The sequence below is a fragment of the Leucoraja erinacea genome, chromosome 9, assembly GCF_028641065.1.
Source record: "Leucoraja erinacea ecotype New England chromosome 9, Leri_hhj_1, whole genome shotgun sequence".
Lineage (NCBI taxonomy): Eukaryota > Metazoa > Chordata > Chondrichthyes > Rajiformes > Rajidae > Leucoraja > Leucoraja erinaceus.
This window is the reverse complement of record NC_073385.1, coordinates 68,852,569-68,872,036: the sequence shown is the minus strand read 5'-3', so window position 1 is coordinate 68,872,036 and position 19,468 is coordinate 68,852,569. Positions and strand designations below refer to the sequence as shown.

The 19,468-nt window shown below is 47.5% G+C and overlaps 1 protein-coding gene across 3 annotated transcripts in view; it reads left to right on the top strand.

The window, feature by feature from the left end:
• The window catches only part of LOC129700559 (ena/VASP-like protein), a 250,622-nt gene that overhangs the window by 205,042 nt on the left and 26,112 nt on the right, over positions 1 to 19,468 (top strand). For all 3 annotated transcript variants that reach the window (XM_055641165.1, XM_055641163.1, XM_055641164.1), the window contains 2 exons: positions 2,216 to 2,276; positions 14,251 to 14,311. In XM_055641165.1, the coding sequence (XP_055497140.1) occupies positions 2,216 to 2,276; positions 14,251 to 14,311 (122 nt within the window). The remainder of the gene's footprint in view (positions 1 to 2,215; positions 2,277 to 14,250; positions 14,312 to 19,468) is intronic.

Here is a 19,468-nt window from a genome sequence, read left to right as displayed (position 1 = left end):
GCCACAGTCTAAGAATAAAGGGGAGGCCATTTAAAACTGAGATGAAAGAGAAATCTTTTCACCCAGAGAGTTGTGAATTTGTGGAATTCTCTGCCAATTCACTGGATGGATTTAAAAGAGAGTTAAGGGCCTGTCCCACTTGGGCGTCATTTGCGCGTCGTTTACGTGACATCACTCACGCGTCACGACGCAAGACGCGCGTGTCGTGACGCACACGTGCTGCGCGCATGATGCGTGGTGATGTAGGCAGTGATGCGTGATCGCGCGCGGCGCCCCAGGATTTTGGGATGCACAAAATCTTTGCGCCCCATCTGCGTGACGTGCAAATGATGCCCGTGGCCTACTCCTGCATCTATTGTCTATTGTCTATTCGGAGTCAGAGGATATGGGGAGAAGGCAGGAACCGGGTACTGATTGGGGATGATCAGCCATGATCACATTGAATGGCGGTGCTGGCTCGAAGGGCCAAATGGCCTCCTCCCGCATCTATTTTCTATGTTCTATGATTCTATACACTAATATAAGATCACCCCTCATCCTCTTGCGCTCCAAGGAATAAAGTCCTAGCCTGCCCAAACTCTCCCTATAGCTCAGATCCTCCAGCCTTCATCCGACATTCATCCACATTTTGTAACATTCTTTCCACATTCCCATCAACCTGCACCCAGACTCTTCCTCTCACCTACACTAACGGGCAGAGGAATCCCACATTGGGCACAAAGAGGACGTGCAAACTCCACACAGATAGTGGCTGAGGTCAGGATTGAACCTGACTGTTGATCTGTGAGGAGCAGTTCTACTAACCGCGGCACCATGCTGTGCCTGTCATAGTTAATTGTATCTGAGTAAGTGAATGTTGCAACTATGAAGGCATAGAATATAGAGCAGTGGAGCACCGGAACAGGCCCTTCAGCCCACAATGTCTGTGCTGTACATGGTGCCAAGTTAAACTGATCCCATCTCCCTGTACATGATCCATATCCCTCTATTCTCTGTACTTCCACATGTCTATCTAAAAGCCTCTTAAATACCACAATCGTATCTGCCTCCACCACCACCCCTGGCAATGTGCTCCAGGCCCCCACCACCCTCTGTGTATAAAAGACTTGCCCCGAATATCTCCATTAAACTTTCCCTCTTCACCTTACAGCGATGCCCTCTAATGTTGGACATTTCAACCCTGGGGAAAAAGGTTCTGACTGTCTGCCATATCTACGCATCTCATCATTTGATATAATTCTATCAAGTCTTCCCTCAAACCCTGACGTTCCAGACAATTGTATTTCTGCATTCTTGACTTGTTCTGGTAGCACTGTCATCTGTAATTGACAATGGAGGACATATTACCACACAATGGTTGAGAATGCTCTTAAATGACATTGCATGTTAAAAAGTGGAATAACGGAGGATTATTGTTAATTCAAGGACAGTGATAATTGGTCATTACATAGAAACATAGAAAATAGGCGCAGGAGTAGGCCATTCCGCCCTTCGAGCCAGCACCGCCATTCAATATGATCATGGCTGATCATCAACAATCAGTACCCCGTTCCTGCCTTCTCCCACATCCCTTGATTCCCTTAACCTGAAGAGCTAAATCTAACCCTCTGTTTAAAACAACCAATGAGTTGGCCTCCACTGCCTTCTGAGGCAGAGAATTCCACAAATTCACAACTCCCTGGGTAACAAAGTTTTTCCTCATCTCAGTCCTAAATGGCATACCCCTTATTCTTACACTGTGACCCCTGGTTCTGGACTCCCTCAACATCGGGAACATTTTTCCTGCATCTAGCCTGTCCGATCCCTTAAGAATTTTATCTGTTTCTATAAGATACCCTCTCATCCTTCTGAATTCCAGTGAAATCAATCCTAGTCGACCCATTCTTTCATCATATGTCAGTCCCGCCATCCCGGGAATTAACCTGGTGAGCATACGCTGCACCCCCTCAATAGCAAGAATGTCCTTCCTCAAATTAGGAGGCCAAAACTGCACACAATACTCCAGGTGTGGTCTCACCGGGGCCCTGTACAACTGCAGTAGGGACTCCTTGCTCCTAAACTCAAATCCTCTCGCAATGAAGGTCAACATAATATTAGCTTTCTTTGCTGCCTGCTGTACCTACATGCTTACTTTCAGTGACTGATGTACAAGGACACCCAGGTCTCGTTGCACCTCCCGTTTTCCTAATACCATTACTACCATTATTTTATGCAGGAGGACACAAGCCTCTCACCTTCATCCAATTCACGAGGACCCGGTTTGCAGAATTCAACAGGTAAAGTCAATAATCTATCTTCCTCGAACTTTAAGGCATATTGATAACTTGAAGGGTAGGATGTCACAAGCCTTTTGCAAATGTTGCACTTACAGAATCAGTACAGATTTTGCTGGGGAATTACGTGTGGCTGCACCAGTTGTGTTTAGTTTACTGTCACGTGTACCGAGGTACAGTGAAAATATGAAAAATGTTGCGTGCTAACCAGTCAGTAGAAAGGCTACATGTGATTACAATCGAGCTGTCCACAGTGTACAGATACAGGATAAAGGGAATTATGTTTCATGCAAGATAAAGTCCAACGTGAGGTATAAATATAGTCGATGGAAGTGAGGTTGGTTTGTGTGATGGTCTGGGCTGCGTCTACAATTCTCTGCAATTTTTTGTTGTCTTGGACGGAGCTGTTCCCAAACCAAGTTGCGATGCATCCTGATCAAATGCTTTCTACGGCACATCTGTAGAAGTTGGTAAGAGATGTTGAGAAGCTCGCAACTGTGTCCAGACGGCAGAGTAAAGGGCACGAGGTAATTTAAAAAAAAATCAAACTCGTGGTAAGCACGTAGAATGTACGTAGCGGGTACGTCGGGGCTCGGGGACGTCTCTTATCGGCTCGTAACGCTAACGGCAGGTACTCGGGAAACGCGGTAAGCTCGTGAAGACACGTGAAGATTTTTCAACATGTGAAAAATGTCCACGAGAGCCCCGAGTACCTACGAGCGGCCATTACCGTAAATCTCCGAGTTCGAATCAGGGGAGACTCGGGAGAATTTTGAATTAGCTCGTACAGTGGGACAGGCCCTTTAGCCGCAGTGCTGAAGGTGTACACTAATGAGCAACGTATCGTTTACTCGTGACAATGGCCGACGCATGTCTCCTTTCGAACTTTGTTGATCAGTAGTTACTCATTTTGGTGTTTTGTGCAGGACACGGAGTGCAGGAGTTGCTCTTGTATGTAAAATACCAGAACTCGGTGAAAGCCTTGAGAATGTCCCCATTACTGATCTGCTGTCAACTGTGAGAGAAACTAGCAGGGCCACGGAAATAAGGGAAAATTCACAACTCTGAAGCCATGTAACAAACAATGACACGAAGTGCCGGAATAACTCAGTAGCTCAGACAGCACCACGTCCCGCAGTTACTCCAGCACTTTGTGTCTTCTTTTGTAACCCAGCATCTGCAGTTTCTCATTTAGAAACATAAAAACATATAAAATAGGTGCCATTTGGCCCATCAAGCCAGCACCGCCATTCATTGTGATCATGGCTGATCGTCCCCAATCAATAACCCGTGCCTGCCTTCTCCCCATATCCCTTGATTCCACTGGCCCCTAGAGCTCTATCTAACTCTCTCCAGTGATTTGGCCTCCACTGCCCTCTGTGGCAGGGAATTCCACAAATTCACAACTCTCTGGGTGAAAACGTTTTTTCTCACCTCAGTCTTAAATGGCCTCCCCTTTATTCTAAGACTGTGACCCCTGATTCTGAACTTGCCCAACATTGGGAACATTTTTCCTGCATCTAGCTTGTCCAGTCCTTTTATAATTTTATATGTTTCTATAACATTCCCCCTCATCCTTCTAAACTCCAGTGAATACAAGCCTAGTCTTTTCAATCTTTCCTCGTATGACAGTCCCGCCATCCCAGGGATCAATCTCGTGAACCTACGCTGCACTGCTTCAATCACAAGGATGTCCTTCCTCAAATTAGGAGACCAAAACTGTACGCAATACTCCAGATGTGGTCTCACCAGATCCCTATACAACTGCAGAAGAACCTCTTTACTCCTATACTGAAATCCTCTTGTAATGAAGGCCAACATTCCATTAGCTTTCTTCACTGCCTGCTGTACCTGCACGCCAACTTTCAGTGACTGGTGTACAAGGACACCTCGCTCCCCCTTACCTCACCTAACCCCATTGAGATAATAATCTGCCCCCTTGTTTTTGCTGCCAAAGTGGATGACCTTACATTTATCTATATTATACTGCATCTGCCACGCATCTGCCCACTCACTCAACCTGTCCAGGTCACCCTGCAACTTCCTAACACCCTCTTCACAGTTCACACTGCCACCCAGCTTTGTGTCATCCGCAAACTTGCTCGTGTTGCTCCTAATTCCCTCTTCCAAATCATTAATATATATGGTAAACAGTTGCGGCCCCAACACCGAGCCTTGCGGCACTCCACTCGCCACTGACTGCCGTTTCTACTCTCTTGTTGATTTCTGCTATGCTTTGGTGGATATATTAATTATTGAGATGAGTAAGAGTCTCTTTTGGACTTTCGTTGGTAATCTTCACGCTATTTACATGTGTCATCTAAAGTTTCCAGCAATGTGCTGCCCTTTGCATTTTCTATATTGAGTTGCATGTACTGACTGCTGCCAGCGCCCAAACCCATTGACCACCTTTGGCTTCATGTGCAGTTTTGTTGACTTTGCATTGAGCTTCAGAAAGTAGGTCGTTTATGATTCACTGGATCAGGCATGGAAATCGCTATCAAAATATGGAGGGGACCGGGGGACGGGGGGGGCACACAATTTATTGGCAGGCGCACGCGCATGCACACACACACACACACACACACGAGGCTTCGGAGGCTCATTCCAGCGCTAAATGCAGCTCAACTCTGCCTGTCTTGCAGTCGCCGGGTTAACCTACAGCCCTGCCTGGACTGACGGGACACCGGCGCTGCTTCTCCGCACTGGCTGTAAACCTGGGCCACATTTCCCGCAAGTCCAGGGAGGGCTGTAGGTTAACCTGGCGGGACATGCAGAGTTGAGCTGGACTTAGCGCTGCTTCTCTGCGCTGGCTGCGGGCCTGGGGGCACCGCTCCCGTCTGACTCCGGACGTCTCTGGCCACCCCCGGGTGTTGTGGGGGGGGGGCCACTCGGATGAGGACGGGACAGCGCCGGAGAGCCGGAATCGATCCTGGCTGTGGATGAGGCGCAGGTCTGTGCCGCCCCCATTGCCTGCTGACCGACGTCCCTCTTGTCCAATCGGCGCCCTCGATCAGCAGTCCCACCCCCACGGTCTCGCAGAAAGCGGAGATTTCACCGGGTTTTAAAATCCGGATTACAAAAAATGGGGGGGGGCAACTGTCCCCCCCACCTCTCACAAAACAGGGGAGGGGTCCCACCTGCCTCCCCCAGGATTTCCAGTGACTGGATATTGCTTCAGATGCAACAGTTCAGTTGTGAGGGAAATAGATACAGGAGTAGGCCATTCGGCCCTTCGAGCCAGTGGAGGAGGCTAATAGGGTTGTATATAAAATTATGGGGTGCATTTATAGGTTGGACTGCAGGAAACCTGTCTCCAAATGACAGGTAGGTAAATCTAGACAATATAGATTAGTCTAGTTTAGACACACACAGAATGCTAGCGTAATTCAAAGGGTGAGGCAGCATCTCTGGAGAGAAGTATTAGGTGAATGCTTTTGGGTTGGGACCCTTCTTCAGACTGAAGGTAGAGGTAGGGTGGGGTGAATGTACATACAGACAGCACCCGTAGTCAGGATCGAACCCGGGTCTCTGGCGCTGTGAGGCAGCAACTCTACCGCTGCACCACCGTGCCGCCCCAAACATAGCGGACATGGATATAGGGTAAAGGTGGAAGAGATTTAGAGGGAATATGAGAGGGACCTTCTTCACGCAGAGAGTGGTAAGTACCTGGAATGTGCTGCCTGAGAGAATGGTGTGGGAGTCAGGTCGCTGACAGCTTGTAAGAAATGTCAAAAACATTTGAATTAACTCGGCATAGAGGAAGGACTATTGGTTTAAGAAGGAACTGCAGATGCTGGAAAATCGAAGGTAGACAAAAGTGCTGGAGAAACTCAGCGGGTGCAGCAGCAGCATCTATGGAGCGAAGGAAATAGGCAACGTTTCGGCCCGAAACGTTGCCTATTTCCTTCGCTCCGTAGATGCTGCTGCACCCGCTGAGTTTTTCTCCAGCACTTTTGCCTACCATAGAGGACTATGGACCAAGTCTAGGGTGATGCAATTAATATGGAAAGGTGGCAACGGGATAGCATAGATGATTTGGGCCGAATGGCCGACTGCCATGCAGTGCAATTCTATTGCTCTTCGACAATATTACTTTTGTACTTTTCTATACCGTCAGAAATCAAAGCGTTCTCTGGCTATGATCTGATGGCCAGTGTATTTATGGGACTGTGAAAGTTGTTAATGTGAGGAGAAATACATTTTCTATCACCTACAAAACTTCTATTTAACTTGCATTTAACCAATAATTGTTTTGTTTTTTTGGAAAAATAAAACACAAATAATTAAAATTTTGAAACAAACAAAATAGCAGGGCAAATATAACAACCTATGTGTTAGTAAGGAACTGCAGATGTTGGTTTAAACCGAAGATAGACACAAACATCTGGAGAAACACAGCGAGTCAGACAGCTTCTCTGGAGAAAAGGAATAACCTATGTTTGCTGATGGAGCTGTATAAAATTATGGGGAGTGGACTGCAGGAAACCTTTCTCCATATGAGAGGCAGATAAAACTGGATGACATCATTTAGATTAGTTTAGAGATACAGTGTTGAAACAGGCACTTTGGCGCACCGAATCCACACTGATCATGAGTGATTACCATGGCTTGGTAGAGGTTCCAACATCATGTAATGAATGTTTTGATGGGGATTGTCAAATCTAATAATATCTCTTGGCTGTATTTAGACTTTGTGGACAAGCTTTTCCCTTTGAGAATAAGGAAGATTCAAACAAGAGGACATGACTTCACAATTAAGGGACAGAAGTTTAGGGGTAACATGAGGGGGAACTTCTTTACTCAGAGAGTGGTGGCTGTGTGGAATGAGCTTCCAGTGGAAGTGGTGGAGGCAGGTTCTTTGGTATCATTTAAAAATAAATTGGATAGGCATATGGATGAGAAGGGAATGGAGGGTTACGGTATGAGTGCAGGCAGGTGGGACTAAGGGAAAATAATTGTTCGGCACGGACCTGTAGGGCCGAGATGGCCTGTTTCCGTGCTGTAATTGTTATATGGTTATATGGTTTAGAGATACAGCGCAGACACAGGCCCTTTCGGGGCCTGTTTGGCCAGCAATCCCTGTACATTAACACCATCCTATACCCACTAGGATCTTCCTCAATCTTTTTCATTCAAAGAAATTGGACGCATCCCAACAATGCTGCTTGAGGAAGATCCTGAAGACTAGCTACAGAAACCAGGTCTCAAACGAGGAGATCTACCGTGAAACTGCAACAAAGCCCCTGAGCCAGGACATTTGCAGGACATGTACTTTGAGTGTCACCAGAAGGAGCACTTAAGATAGCAATGACCTGGCAAGCTGACGGAAGAAGGAAAAGAGGCCGACCAAAACTCACATGGAGGCGAACATTTCAGAAGGATTTGGAAGCCCGGGACGCAAGCCTATCGAGGGTGGAAGACGTCGCACATAACCGAATGGAAACGTAGAAACATAGAAAATAGGTGCAGGAGTAGGCCATAGAATAGAATGGCCAAAGCTTGCTGCCCAATGCACTCAACAGTGTGGGAGAAACTAAATCCATGTAAGTCTAAAGGGCCTGTCCCACTGTACGAGTTAATTCAAGAGTTCTCCCGAGTTAAAAAAAAAAATCAAACTCGTGGTAAGTACGTAGAATGTACGTAGTGGGTACGTCGGAGCTCGGGGACGCCTCCCAGCGTCTCGTAACGCTAACGGCAGGTACTTGGCAAACGCGGTAAGCTCGTGAAGAATTTTCAACACGTTGAAAAATGTCCACGAGAGCCCCGAGTACCTACGAGCGGCCATTACCGTAATTCTCCGAGTTCGAATCAAGGGGAAACTCGGGAGAACTCTTGAATTACCTCGTACAGTGGGACAGCCCCATAGCACCCACTAGGGCCATTTTTTTTTTTTTTACATTTACCAAACCAATTAACCTACATACCTGTACGTCTTTGGAGTGTGGGAGAAAACCGAAGATCTCTGTGAAAACCCACGCCGGTCACGGGGAGAACGTACAAACCCTGTAGAGACCATGCACCCGTAGTCGGGATTGAACCCAGGTCTCCGGCGCTGCATTCGCTCTAAGCCAGCAACGCAACTCTACCGCTGCGCCACCGTGCCACCCTACATTAAAAAATGTAATAATGTTTACTTATTAAAAAATCTAAGGAACGTCAAAGGAGCAGAGTTTGGCCATTCTGCCCATCAAGTCTACTCCGCCATTCAATTGTGGCTGATCTATCTCTCCCTCTCAACCCCATTCTCCTGCCTTCTCCCCTTAACCCCCTGACACCCGTACTAATCCAGAATCTGTCAATCTCCGCCTTGAAATAGCCCAACATTGGGAACATTTTTCCTGCGTCCAGCTTGTCCAGTCCTTCTATAATTTGATATGTTTCTATAAGATGTGTAACTGAAGGAGCATGACCTGCAAGGCAGTGGAGCAAATGCTGGAAGAAAGGATTGGACTGGTTAGTTTAGTTCTCAATCCCCGTAGACATGATGGATGGTCCTGTTGGCCTCCCTCTGTGTCCCTACTTCTGCTACCTCTGGAACATGGGTAAGTGTGGGCTCTGGCTGGAGGTGTGGTTGATGTTTCTTATAGAAACATATACAATTATAAAAGGACTGGACAAGCTAGATGCAGGAAAAATGTTCCCAATGTTGGGCGAGTCCAGAACCAGGGGGCACAGTTTTAGAATAAAGGGGAAGTCATTTAAGACCGAGGTGAGAAAAAAATTTTTCACCCAGAGAGTTGTTTATTTGTGGAATTCCCCGCCACAGAGGGCAGTGGAGGCCAAATCACTGGATGGATTGAAGAGAGAGTTAGATAGAGCTCTAGGGGCTAGTAGAGTCAGGGGATATGAGGAGAAGGCAGGCACGGGTTATTGATAGGGGACGATCAGCTATGATCACAATAATATGATATGATAAGATATGATATGCCATTTATTGTCACTATACATGTACAGTGAAACTGAAAGCTGCTCGTACTCAGTGCATACATACAATTTAGCACAAAAAAGAAGAAACAGAAAAACAAAAACAGAAGGGGGGGTGGGATGGGGGGGATAGGTGCACAATTTCTGCGGCGCTACATACATATATACATATATACAGATGGGAGTCCGGGTGTTGGGCGGTGTAGTCAGTGCATGTGTGAATTTGAATTAATAGTAGTTATAATTTTCGGAAAGCAACTATTCCTGAGTCTATTTGTCCTGGATTTGATGCACCTATAGCGCCTTCCAGAGGGCAGCAGGTCGAACAGTCCAAACGCAGGATGGGAGCTGTCCTTGATGATCTTCTTTGCCCTGCTAAGGCAGCGGGACGTGTAGATATCCATCAGGGAGGGGAGAGGGCAGCCAATGATCCTCTGCGCTGTCCTGGTTACCCTCTGAAGCCTCTCCCTGTCTGCCATGGTGCAGCTGCCATACCATGCTGTAATGCAGTATGTCAGCAGGCTCTCGATGGACGAGCGGTAGAAGGTCAGCAGCAGGTTAGAGTCCAGGTTGTGCTTCCTGAGGACCCTCAGGAAGTGCAGCCGCTGCTGAGCCTTCTTGATGACCGCTGTCGTGTTGTCTGTCCAGGAGATGTCAGCCGCGATATGGACGCCGAGAAACCGGAAGGTGTTGACCCTCTCCACACACTCGCCGTTGATGTGTAGGGGGGCTAAGTCGGTGCTGTGCCTCCTGAAGTCGACAATGAGCTCTTTTGTTTTCCTGGTGTTCAGAGCCAGGTTGTTTTCTGAGCACCAGGTTGTGAACTTCAGGACTTCCTCTCTGTAGGCTGCCTCGTCTCCCTTTGAAATAAGTCCGACTACAGTAGTGCTGTATGGCGCTGCTGGCTCGAAGGGCCGAATGGCCTCCTCCTGCACCTATTTTCTATGTTTCTATGATGAACATTCGCTGGATGAGCCGTCCTCCAACACACTGCGTGGAGCCGCGATGGAGCGGACCCCGGCAAGCGGCAGATGGGACCGCCAAGCTCGAGGATGGGCCCGGCAACCGACAGGAACAAAGCCCCACGGGCCACGTGCAGAGGAAGCCAGGAAGACTGGAGAGTCATGGAGGGAGCGGCTGGTGACAACAGACACAAGGAGGGCACCAGTAAGAGAGGTATCACCTCCAACACCTTGAGGGTCGGCTGCAGGAGGCACCTCCGGGACACAAAGGCGGTGGGCAGAGGAGAGGGACAGAAGGAAATGGGCCAAAAGGCTTCCTGTATCAGGGCCGCTCCAGGACTTAAAACATGTGGACGGACTGCACTTGGATCTGTTTGCATTTTCAGCTGTTTTTAATTTTAAATGGCACCAAAACTGCTGACATCCCCCTGATGCAGGAGCTTGATCGCCCCGACACGAGGGCCCAAACGCCACCGGCTACGGGAGTCAAGATCGTCCCGTCAACGGAAGGCTCAAGGCCCCGAACGCGGGGGAACAAAGAAGGGAAGAGATTGAACGTTTTTTCTGTCTTCCACCACAGTGAGGAATGTGGAGGAGTCACTGTGGTGGATGTTGATGTTAAAATGTATTTTGTGTGTCCTGTTGCTTTTTATTGGTATGACTGTACGGCAAATCAAATTCCTCGTATGTTGCAAAACATACTTGGCTAATACAGTATTACTATGATTCTGATGATGAACTATGGCCACTGAGCATCTGTGGCTGTTCAAAAGAATATCACTGTGCTGTGCCGACGTGACAATAAAGATCCAACATTGAATGATTCAACCATTGGGAACCCGGGCCAAAACATGCCACTTGATCAAAGTGCCATCCTGGTGAATTTTGGTATCCTACCCCAGTGAGAAAATTCTTGCAAGAGAAAAGAAGTAATAAGAGTTACTTGATGTGATCATTTGATATTTAGTTTAGTCTATTGTCACGTGTACCGAGGTACAGTGAAAAGCTCCTGTTCCGTGCGAAACACTCAGTGGAAAGACAATACATGATTAAAGCCCTGTCCCACTGTACTAGTTCATTCATTCTCCCATAGAAACATAGAAACATAGAAATTAGGTGCAGGAGTAGGCCATTCGGCCCTTCGAGCCTGCACCACCATTCAATATGATCATGGCTGATCATCCAACTCAGTATCCCGTACCTGCCTTCTCTCCATACCCCCTGATCCCCTTAGCCACAAGGGCCACATCTAACTCCCTCTTAAATATAGCCAATGAACTGGCCTCAACTACCCTCTGTGGCAGAGAGTTCCAGAGATTCACCACTCTCTGCGTTGAAAAAAGTTCTTCTCATCTCGGTTTTAAAGGATTTCCCCTTTATCCTTAAGCTGTGACCCCCTTGTCCTGGACTTCCCTAACATCGGGAACAATCTTCCTGCATCTAGCCTGTCCAACCCCTTAAGAATTTTGTAAGTTTCTATAAGATCCCCTCTCAATCTTCTAAATTCTAGAGAGTATAAACCAAGTCTATCCAGTTTTCTTCACCCCCTTTCTTCATAAGACAGTCCTGACATCCCAGGAATCAGTCTGGTGAACCTTCTCTGCACTCCCGCTATGGCATAATGTCCTTCCTCAGATTTGGAGACCAAAACTGTACGCAATACTCCAGGTATTACTCCTGCTCCCGAGTTTCCCCTGATTCGAACTTGGAGATTTAAGGTAATGGCCGCTCGCAGGGCTCTCGTGGACATTTTTTAACATGTTGAAAAATCTTCACGAGTCTTCCCGAGCTGACCGCGTTTCCCCGAGTACCTGCCGTTTGCGTTACGAGCCGCTAAGAGACGCCCACGAGCTCCGACGTACCCGCTACGTTCATTCTACGTGCTTACCACGAGTTGATTTTTTTTTTAAACTCGGGCGAACTCTTGAATGAACTCGTACAGTGGGACAGGGCTTTGACAAATGAGCCGTCCACAGTGTACAGATACATGATAAAGGGAATAACGTTTAGTGCAAGGTAAAGTCTAGTATAGTCAATGGTCTCCAATGAAATAACCATATAACAATTACAGCACGGAAACAGGCCATCTCGTCCCTATAAGTCCGTGCCGACAAGTTATTTTCCCTTAGTCCTACCTGCCTGCACTCATACCATAACCCTCCATTCCCTTCTCATCCATATGCCTATCCAATTTATTTTTAAATGATACCAATGAACCTGCCTCCACCACTTCCACTGGAAGCTCATGAGGTAGACAGTAGCTCAGGACCGCTCTATAGTTGGTGATGGGATGGTGCTGTTATTTGAACATACAATAGTATTGGCGAGTACTCATGGAATAGGTGCCAAGAGAATGGCCTTTGGAAAGTACACTTGGACATGTTTATCAGCACAAACATGTCCCAATCACTAGCACTTGTCCCTTTCAGGTTGAGAGTGGGCCTGTATTGCTTCAACATGATGTATGGTATGGTATGTTAGCTTTCATTGCAAAAGGATTTGAGTATAGGAGCAGGGAGGTTCTACTGCAGTTGTACAGGGTCTTGGTGAGACCACACCTGGAGTATTGCGTACAGTTTTGGTCTCCAAATCTGAGGAAGGACATTATTGCCATAGAGGGAGTGCAGAGAAGGCTCACCAGACTGATTTCCTGGGATGTCAGGACTGTCTTATGAAGAAAGACTGGATAGACTTGGTTTATACTCTCTAGAATTTAGAAGATTGAGAGGGGATCTTATAGAAACTTACAAAATTCTTAAGGGGTTGGACAGGCTAGATGCAGGAAGATTGTTCCCGATGTTGGGGAAGTCCAGGACAAGGGGTCACAGTTTAAGGATAAGGGGGAAATCCTTTAAAACCGAGATGAGAAGAACTTTTTTCACCCAGAGAGTGGTGAATCTCTGGAACTCTCTGCCACAGAGGGTAGTTGAGGCCAGTTCATTGGCTATATTTAAGAGGGAGTTAGATGTGGCCCTTCTGGCTAAGGGGATCAGGGGGTATGGAGAGAAGGCAGGTACGGGATACTGAGTTGGATGATCAGCCATGATCATATTGAATGGCGGTACAGGCTCGAAGGGCCGAATGGCCTACTCCTGCACCTAATTTCTATGTTTCTATGTTTCTATGTAGCAATGTAATGTCTGCAGGAGCCAAGTACTTGGTGTTTAGCCCAAAGTATATTCTACCAAGTTGAAATGTAACCCAAGGTACATTTGCTTCAAACAGGGAAGGTGGATTTTGAATCGGGCAAGGCCAATATTTGGGCTGAATCATCATTGTGTGTATCTTCAGCTGCCCTACTGTGGCTTTGTGTATGAATCTGCATTCATTGGCATGAATCCAGAGGCTGTTGAAGCTGTCAGTAGCATCGTTGCTGCCTGCTGTAAAGAAATACAGTTTCAACAATTTATCCCCTGAAACAAAACGATAGTTCGTATCTGCTCAAGGTGATCAACGAGCCGAAGACAAGATCTTCTTTGAAGCAGTATCCCAAATATCCAGTCATTTATTTCACGTTCATACAGTCAAACATCGTAGAAACAGGCCATTCGGTCCACCTCATCCACACCGACCAACATGTCCCGTCTACATTAGTCTCACCTGCCTGCGTTTGACCCATATCCCCCTAAACCTGTCCTATCCATGTCACTGTCTGAAGAAGGGTCTTGACCCAAAACATCACCCATTCCTTCCCTCCAGAGATGCTGGCTGTCCCGCTGAGTTACTCCAGCATTCTGCGTCTATGGTTTAAACCAGCATCTGCAGTTCCTTCCTACACACGTACCCGTCTAAATGTTTCTATCTCGTCACAATACTACCAGCCTCAACTACTTCCTCCAGCAGTTCGTTCCATACACCCACCAACCTTTGTGTGAAAAAGTTACCCCTCGGGTTCCTATTAAATCTTTCCCCCCTCACTTTAAACCTATGTCCTCTGGTTCTCGATTCCCCTACTCTGGGGGAGTCCGTGAATGTATCGTAAGCTAATGTTCGTTGTCTTGAGAGGCTTAACATCAGAGGCATCTTTCATTTGAAAAGATCTACTCAGACCGACCAATTTGTTCATAAAGCTGCATCTTTTTCAACAGATGCCGGGAAAAAGCCATGGGAGAGGGCCAACTCTGTGGAAAAGACAGGAACTATATCAAGGTAAGAACTTAAGGGATAGGTGTTACTTTGAGATAAGAAAGCAAAGTTACTTTTCAAGAGTTTATGAATAAATATGTTGGTCTGCAAGTTATAACCATATCTATCTGTATATTACTAAAACTCTGTTCTTGACCGGTTTTGGCGATCTGTGCTGCGATTTCCGAGAGAACGCCGCCACCTACGGCCGTCATTTTTGGCCACCTCGCTCAGAGCCCCCCTCCGCCGCGTGTGTGCCGAGGATTTTTCCCGTCGATGAAATATGACAGAGATATTAATGCTTTTACAAAATTCCCCATTCTCTCTGCTGCCCCTGCTGGAGGGAGATGGAGGGACTATAAAACCAGGAAGTGGTGTGCCTCAATCAGTCTCTGCAAGTGGTGTGCCTCAATCAGTCTCTGCAAGTGGTGTGCCTCAATCAGAGCTCTGAATGACACTGAACAAATGTCTCCACAGCTGTGAGTACCCATAATGTGGTTTGAAAATGAAAATATGGTTAGTTGGAAGTAAAAAAGCACTGCCTGCAAATGGTTGTTTGGGTTTGGGTTGAAGTAAAAAGGCACCCTCTCTCTTCCCCACAGACTCGGTGGGCCGAAGGGCATGTTTCCGTTGTACCTCTACAGTCCACTGTAAAGCTGTTTTCTCATCTGAGCTTGTATGGGTTCGAGTACTGGACATGATATTCCATTCGACATCTAACTCGGGGCTTCAGCAGAGATCCACTCATGTTGCCCGGACGTGGTAACAGGGGTGAGGGATACAAAAAGCTGGAGTCATTCAGCGAGTCGGATACCATCTCTGGAGAGAAGGAATCGGCGACGTTTTGGGTCAGACTATCAGCCTAATCTCGTTGCACTTATGTGCAATGACAATGAAAGATATTATTATTAATACCAATTCCAGACAGGTTTTTTAGTTGTTTAGAGATACAACTCTAAAACAGACTTTCGGCCCAGCTAGTCCGCACCAACCATCGATACCCGCATATTAAAACCATCCTACACACATTCGAGACAATGTGTACATGGTTATATTGTACATGGAAGTCAGTGAACACTCTGTGATCTGTGTTTAAGAGGGAACTGCAGATGCTGGAGAATCGAAGGTTACACAGAAAAGCTGGAGAAACTCAGCGGGTGCAGCAGCATCTATGGAGCGAAGGAAATAGGCAACGTTTCGGGCCGAAACCCTTCTTCAGACTGCCCGAAACATTGCCTATTTCCTTCGCTCCATAGATGCTGCTGCACCCGCTGAGTTTCTCCAGCTTTTCTGTGTAACCTCTGTGATCTGTTGGGCATAAGAGGACACCAGCAATTTTTAACACAATTATGCCTCACCAGGGCTCAGGGGTTATGGGGAGAAGGCAGGAGAATGGAGTTGAGTGGGAAAAAATGCATCAGCCATAATTGAATGGTGGAGTAGACTTGATGGGCCAAATGACCTAATTCTGCTCCTATAACTTGTGAACCATGATAATAACACCTAACTTAAAAAAAAAGTAATGAAATCATTCGAAGATACTATTATTTTGAGTTAAGTATAAGAAGTGCGTGCAGCACGGTGGCACAGCGGTAGAGTTGCTGCCTCACAGCGCCAGAGACCTGTGTTCGATCCTGACTCCAGGGCTGCCAACATTGGGTGAGAGTTGGGAGTGAGAACTTGCGAGAGACCAAGCCCGAGGGAGCATAGCGACCATAACTCTCCCCCTCTTCTCTCTGTCTCCCTCTCATCCCCCCTCTCTCCCCCCTCTCTCTCTCTCTTTCTCCCTCCCTCTCTATCTCTCCCTCTCTCTCCCTCTCTACACACTCTCCCCTCTCTCCCCCATTTCTCCCTCCCACCTCACTCTCCCCCCTGGCTCTCTCTTCCCTTCTCTCTTTTCCTCTGTCTCTATCTATTTCTCTTTGCCCCCCCCATCTCTCTTTCTTTCCCCCTCTCTCCCTCGCTCTTTTACCACCCCTCTCTCTTCCCCCTCTCTCTCCCATTCTCTCCTACCCTCTCCTTCCTCTCCACCCACTCTCTCTCTCTTCCCTCTCTCTCTTCCCCCCTCTCCCACCTCACTCTCTCTCCTCTCTCTCTCCTCCCCTACCTCTCTCCCCCTCTCCTCTTCTCTCTCTCTCTTCACACCCCCTCTGTCTGTCTCTCCCTCTCTCTCTCCTCTCACCCCCCCCTCTGTCTCCCCCCCCCCTCTCTCTCCTCCTCCCTTTGAGAGTCGGTCCCTTCGGCACAGAGACTCTCGCGGCAGCGGCAGTGGCGTGACGCTTCCGACGGCTCCGCGGCCCGGGACACTCGCACTGTCCGGAGTGCTCCATGGCCAGAGCTGCAGCGCCAGCCCCGCAAACACTCGACAGCGCCGCAAATGCTCGCTAGTCCCGGCTCCCCGCATCTGTTCCCGCCGCTGGTTCTGCTCCCATCCATCCCCCCCGCAGTCCCGGCTCTCCAACACCCGACCGCGGACCAGGCAGTTTATCCGAGTTTTGAAATTTTCGTTGATCACAACATTTCTCACCAGTGAGCGTGAGAAATGTCTGATCAGCGCGAGGGCGTGAGAGTTTGCTTGAGGGCGTGAGTCTCACGCTCAAAGCGTGAGAGTTGGCAGCCCTGCTGTCTGTACGGAGTTTGTACAAGTGGCCTGTGTGGGTTTTCTCCGGGTGCCCTGGTTTCCCCCCACACTCCAAAGACGCACAGGTTTGTAGGTGAATTGGCTTCTGTGAATTGTAAATTGTCCCTTGAGTGTGTAGGATTGTGTAAAGGGCCTGTCCCACTTGGCCGATTATATCGGCGACTGCCGGGATCATTGACCGACGTATCGAGTCACCGAAAGATACGCGGCGTGATGACTTATGACGCGGCGGTGAGGCAGCGTGATGACGGATGACGGATGACGGATGACGGATGTTTTTTCAAGTGTCGCAACATTTTTTTGTCGCCGCTGGATTTTGAAATGTTCAAAATCTTTTGGCGACACTGAAATGACACCGGCAAGATCGGCAAGTGGGACGGGCCCTGTAATGTGTGGGGATCGCTGGTATGGGCAGGCTCAGTGGGCAGCGCTGTATCTCTAAACCAAACTACATTATTACCCTGTGCGGTTCCAAATCAATTTCAAGATCCTTCTTTATGTCTACAAAGCCATTAACGCGCTTGCCCCCACCCACATCAAAAGTCTGCTTTCCCACCGCACCTCCTCCAGGTGTCTCATATCGACCAACTTGGGGTTACTGCCCATCACGCGGTCTAGGCATTACCTCACGGGCGACCGCGCCTTTGCGGTTGCAGCTCCTAGACTGTGGAACAGCATCCCCTTCCCATCAGAACAAACTGCCCCCTCCATCGACTCCTTTAAGTCGAGACTTAAAACTCATCTTTACTCTCAAGCCTTTCTTGACGTCCTCTGAGGGAGGGCTATATGTATGTATTTATGTATGGAAACATAGAAACATAGACATAGAAAAAAGGTGCAGGAGTAGGCCATTCGGCCCTTCGAGCCTGCACCGCCATTCAATATGATCATGGCTGATCATCCAACTCAGTATCCCATACCTGCCTTCTCTCCATACCCCCTGATCCCTTTAGCCACAAGGGCCACATCTAACTCCCTCTTAAATATAGCCAATGAACTGGCCTCAACTACCTTCTGCGGCAGAGAGTTCCAGAGATTCACCACTCTCTGTGTAAAAATTGATTTTCTCATCTTGGTCCTAAAAGATTTCCCCCTTATCCTTAAACTGTGTCCCCTTGTTCTGGACTTAATCTATGAACTATAATAGTAAGATTCAACGAAAACTTACCAGTTTGAAGTTTGATCTGTATTTTATGAGGAGTTACGATGAGGGATTACGTGAAGAGCCCGCTCAGCACGCATGCGCGGCATACTTCCAAGCAGCGGTGTGGAATCACAAATAGACACAGTTATTGAAGTAAACATAGTAAAGATAAGGAGACATCAGTTTATCAGTTTGACCCATATTATTGAGGGTGGGAGCGGAGGGCACGTAATCCCTCATCGTAACTCCTCATAAAATACAGATCAAACTTCAAACTGGTAAGTTCTCGTTTAATCTTACTATTTTACTTCGGAGTCACGTAAGTGATTCCGTGAAGATTTCAAAGCTCTGTGATTTCAAACCGTGTAACAGTTATTACTACATCACTGCCAAAGTCTTTGAGGGAGGAAGTGTGTTATCGTAACCAACCAATGAATCTGTTTGTAGAAAAACACAAAGGTATTTTTTAACAATAACAACAAAGAAATTAAATTGCTCCCCTGGACTTAAATTAAATATTTGCAGTCTGCAAATCTTTCCTGCAAATAAAACAGGTTTTGCCAATGGATTATTATAAAATTTCGGAATGGTCTTTCCCCCCACCATCCTGCTGTAGCCAGGATGTGGTTTATAGGCACGTCCATTCTTTTAGCCGTCGACGTGTATGCTGCCCTGGTGGAATGAAATTTGTACATGTTAGTTTTTATCCCAGCAGATTTTAGCACCTGCTTGAGCCATCTCGAAATGGCTCGTCACCCGACCATAAGGTTTTTTATGACTGACCCACAAGGCTTTTCATCTCCCTCGAATATTTTGGTTGTGTCTATGTAGGATAGCTCATGGCACATAACCGTGTTTCTGGTGGGTAAGCCTGGAATTCCACGACTGGATTAGGTGTTCCTGGTCTGCTCTGTTTGATCATTCCCTGGATAACGACAGAGATCTGGTCTGGAGCTGTGAGCATGGTGTCCAGTCGCAATAGGTGTAGTGACTGGACCCTCTGTGCAGCTACAAGTGCCATCAACATGAGTGTTTTGAGCATAGATGGTTCCAGGTTGAGGGATCTGGCTGGTGGCCATCCCCTGAGGTATGTCAGGACCACACTGACATCCCATATATGGGTGTACCTTGGTCTAGGGGTTTAGAGTTGTAAATACCCTTCATTAGTTTGACCACCAGCTGGTGGGACCCCATGGCCTGTTGTCCTGGAGCTTGTTTTAAATAGACAGGCAGGGCAATTCTAGCTGTGTTGATGGCTCTGTAGCCGAGTCCTTCATCGTGGTGAAGGTTCACCAGGAATTCCAGTACGTTGGTAACTGTAGCGGTTGAGTAGGTGGTCCCTGTATCCAAGCAGTACTTCTCCCATTTTTAGATGCTGGACAAGTGCTGTTTTTTA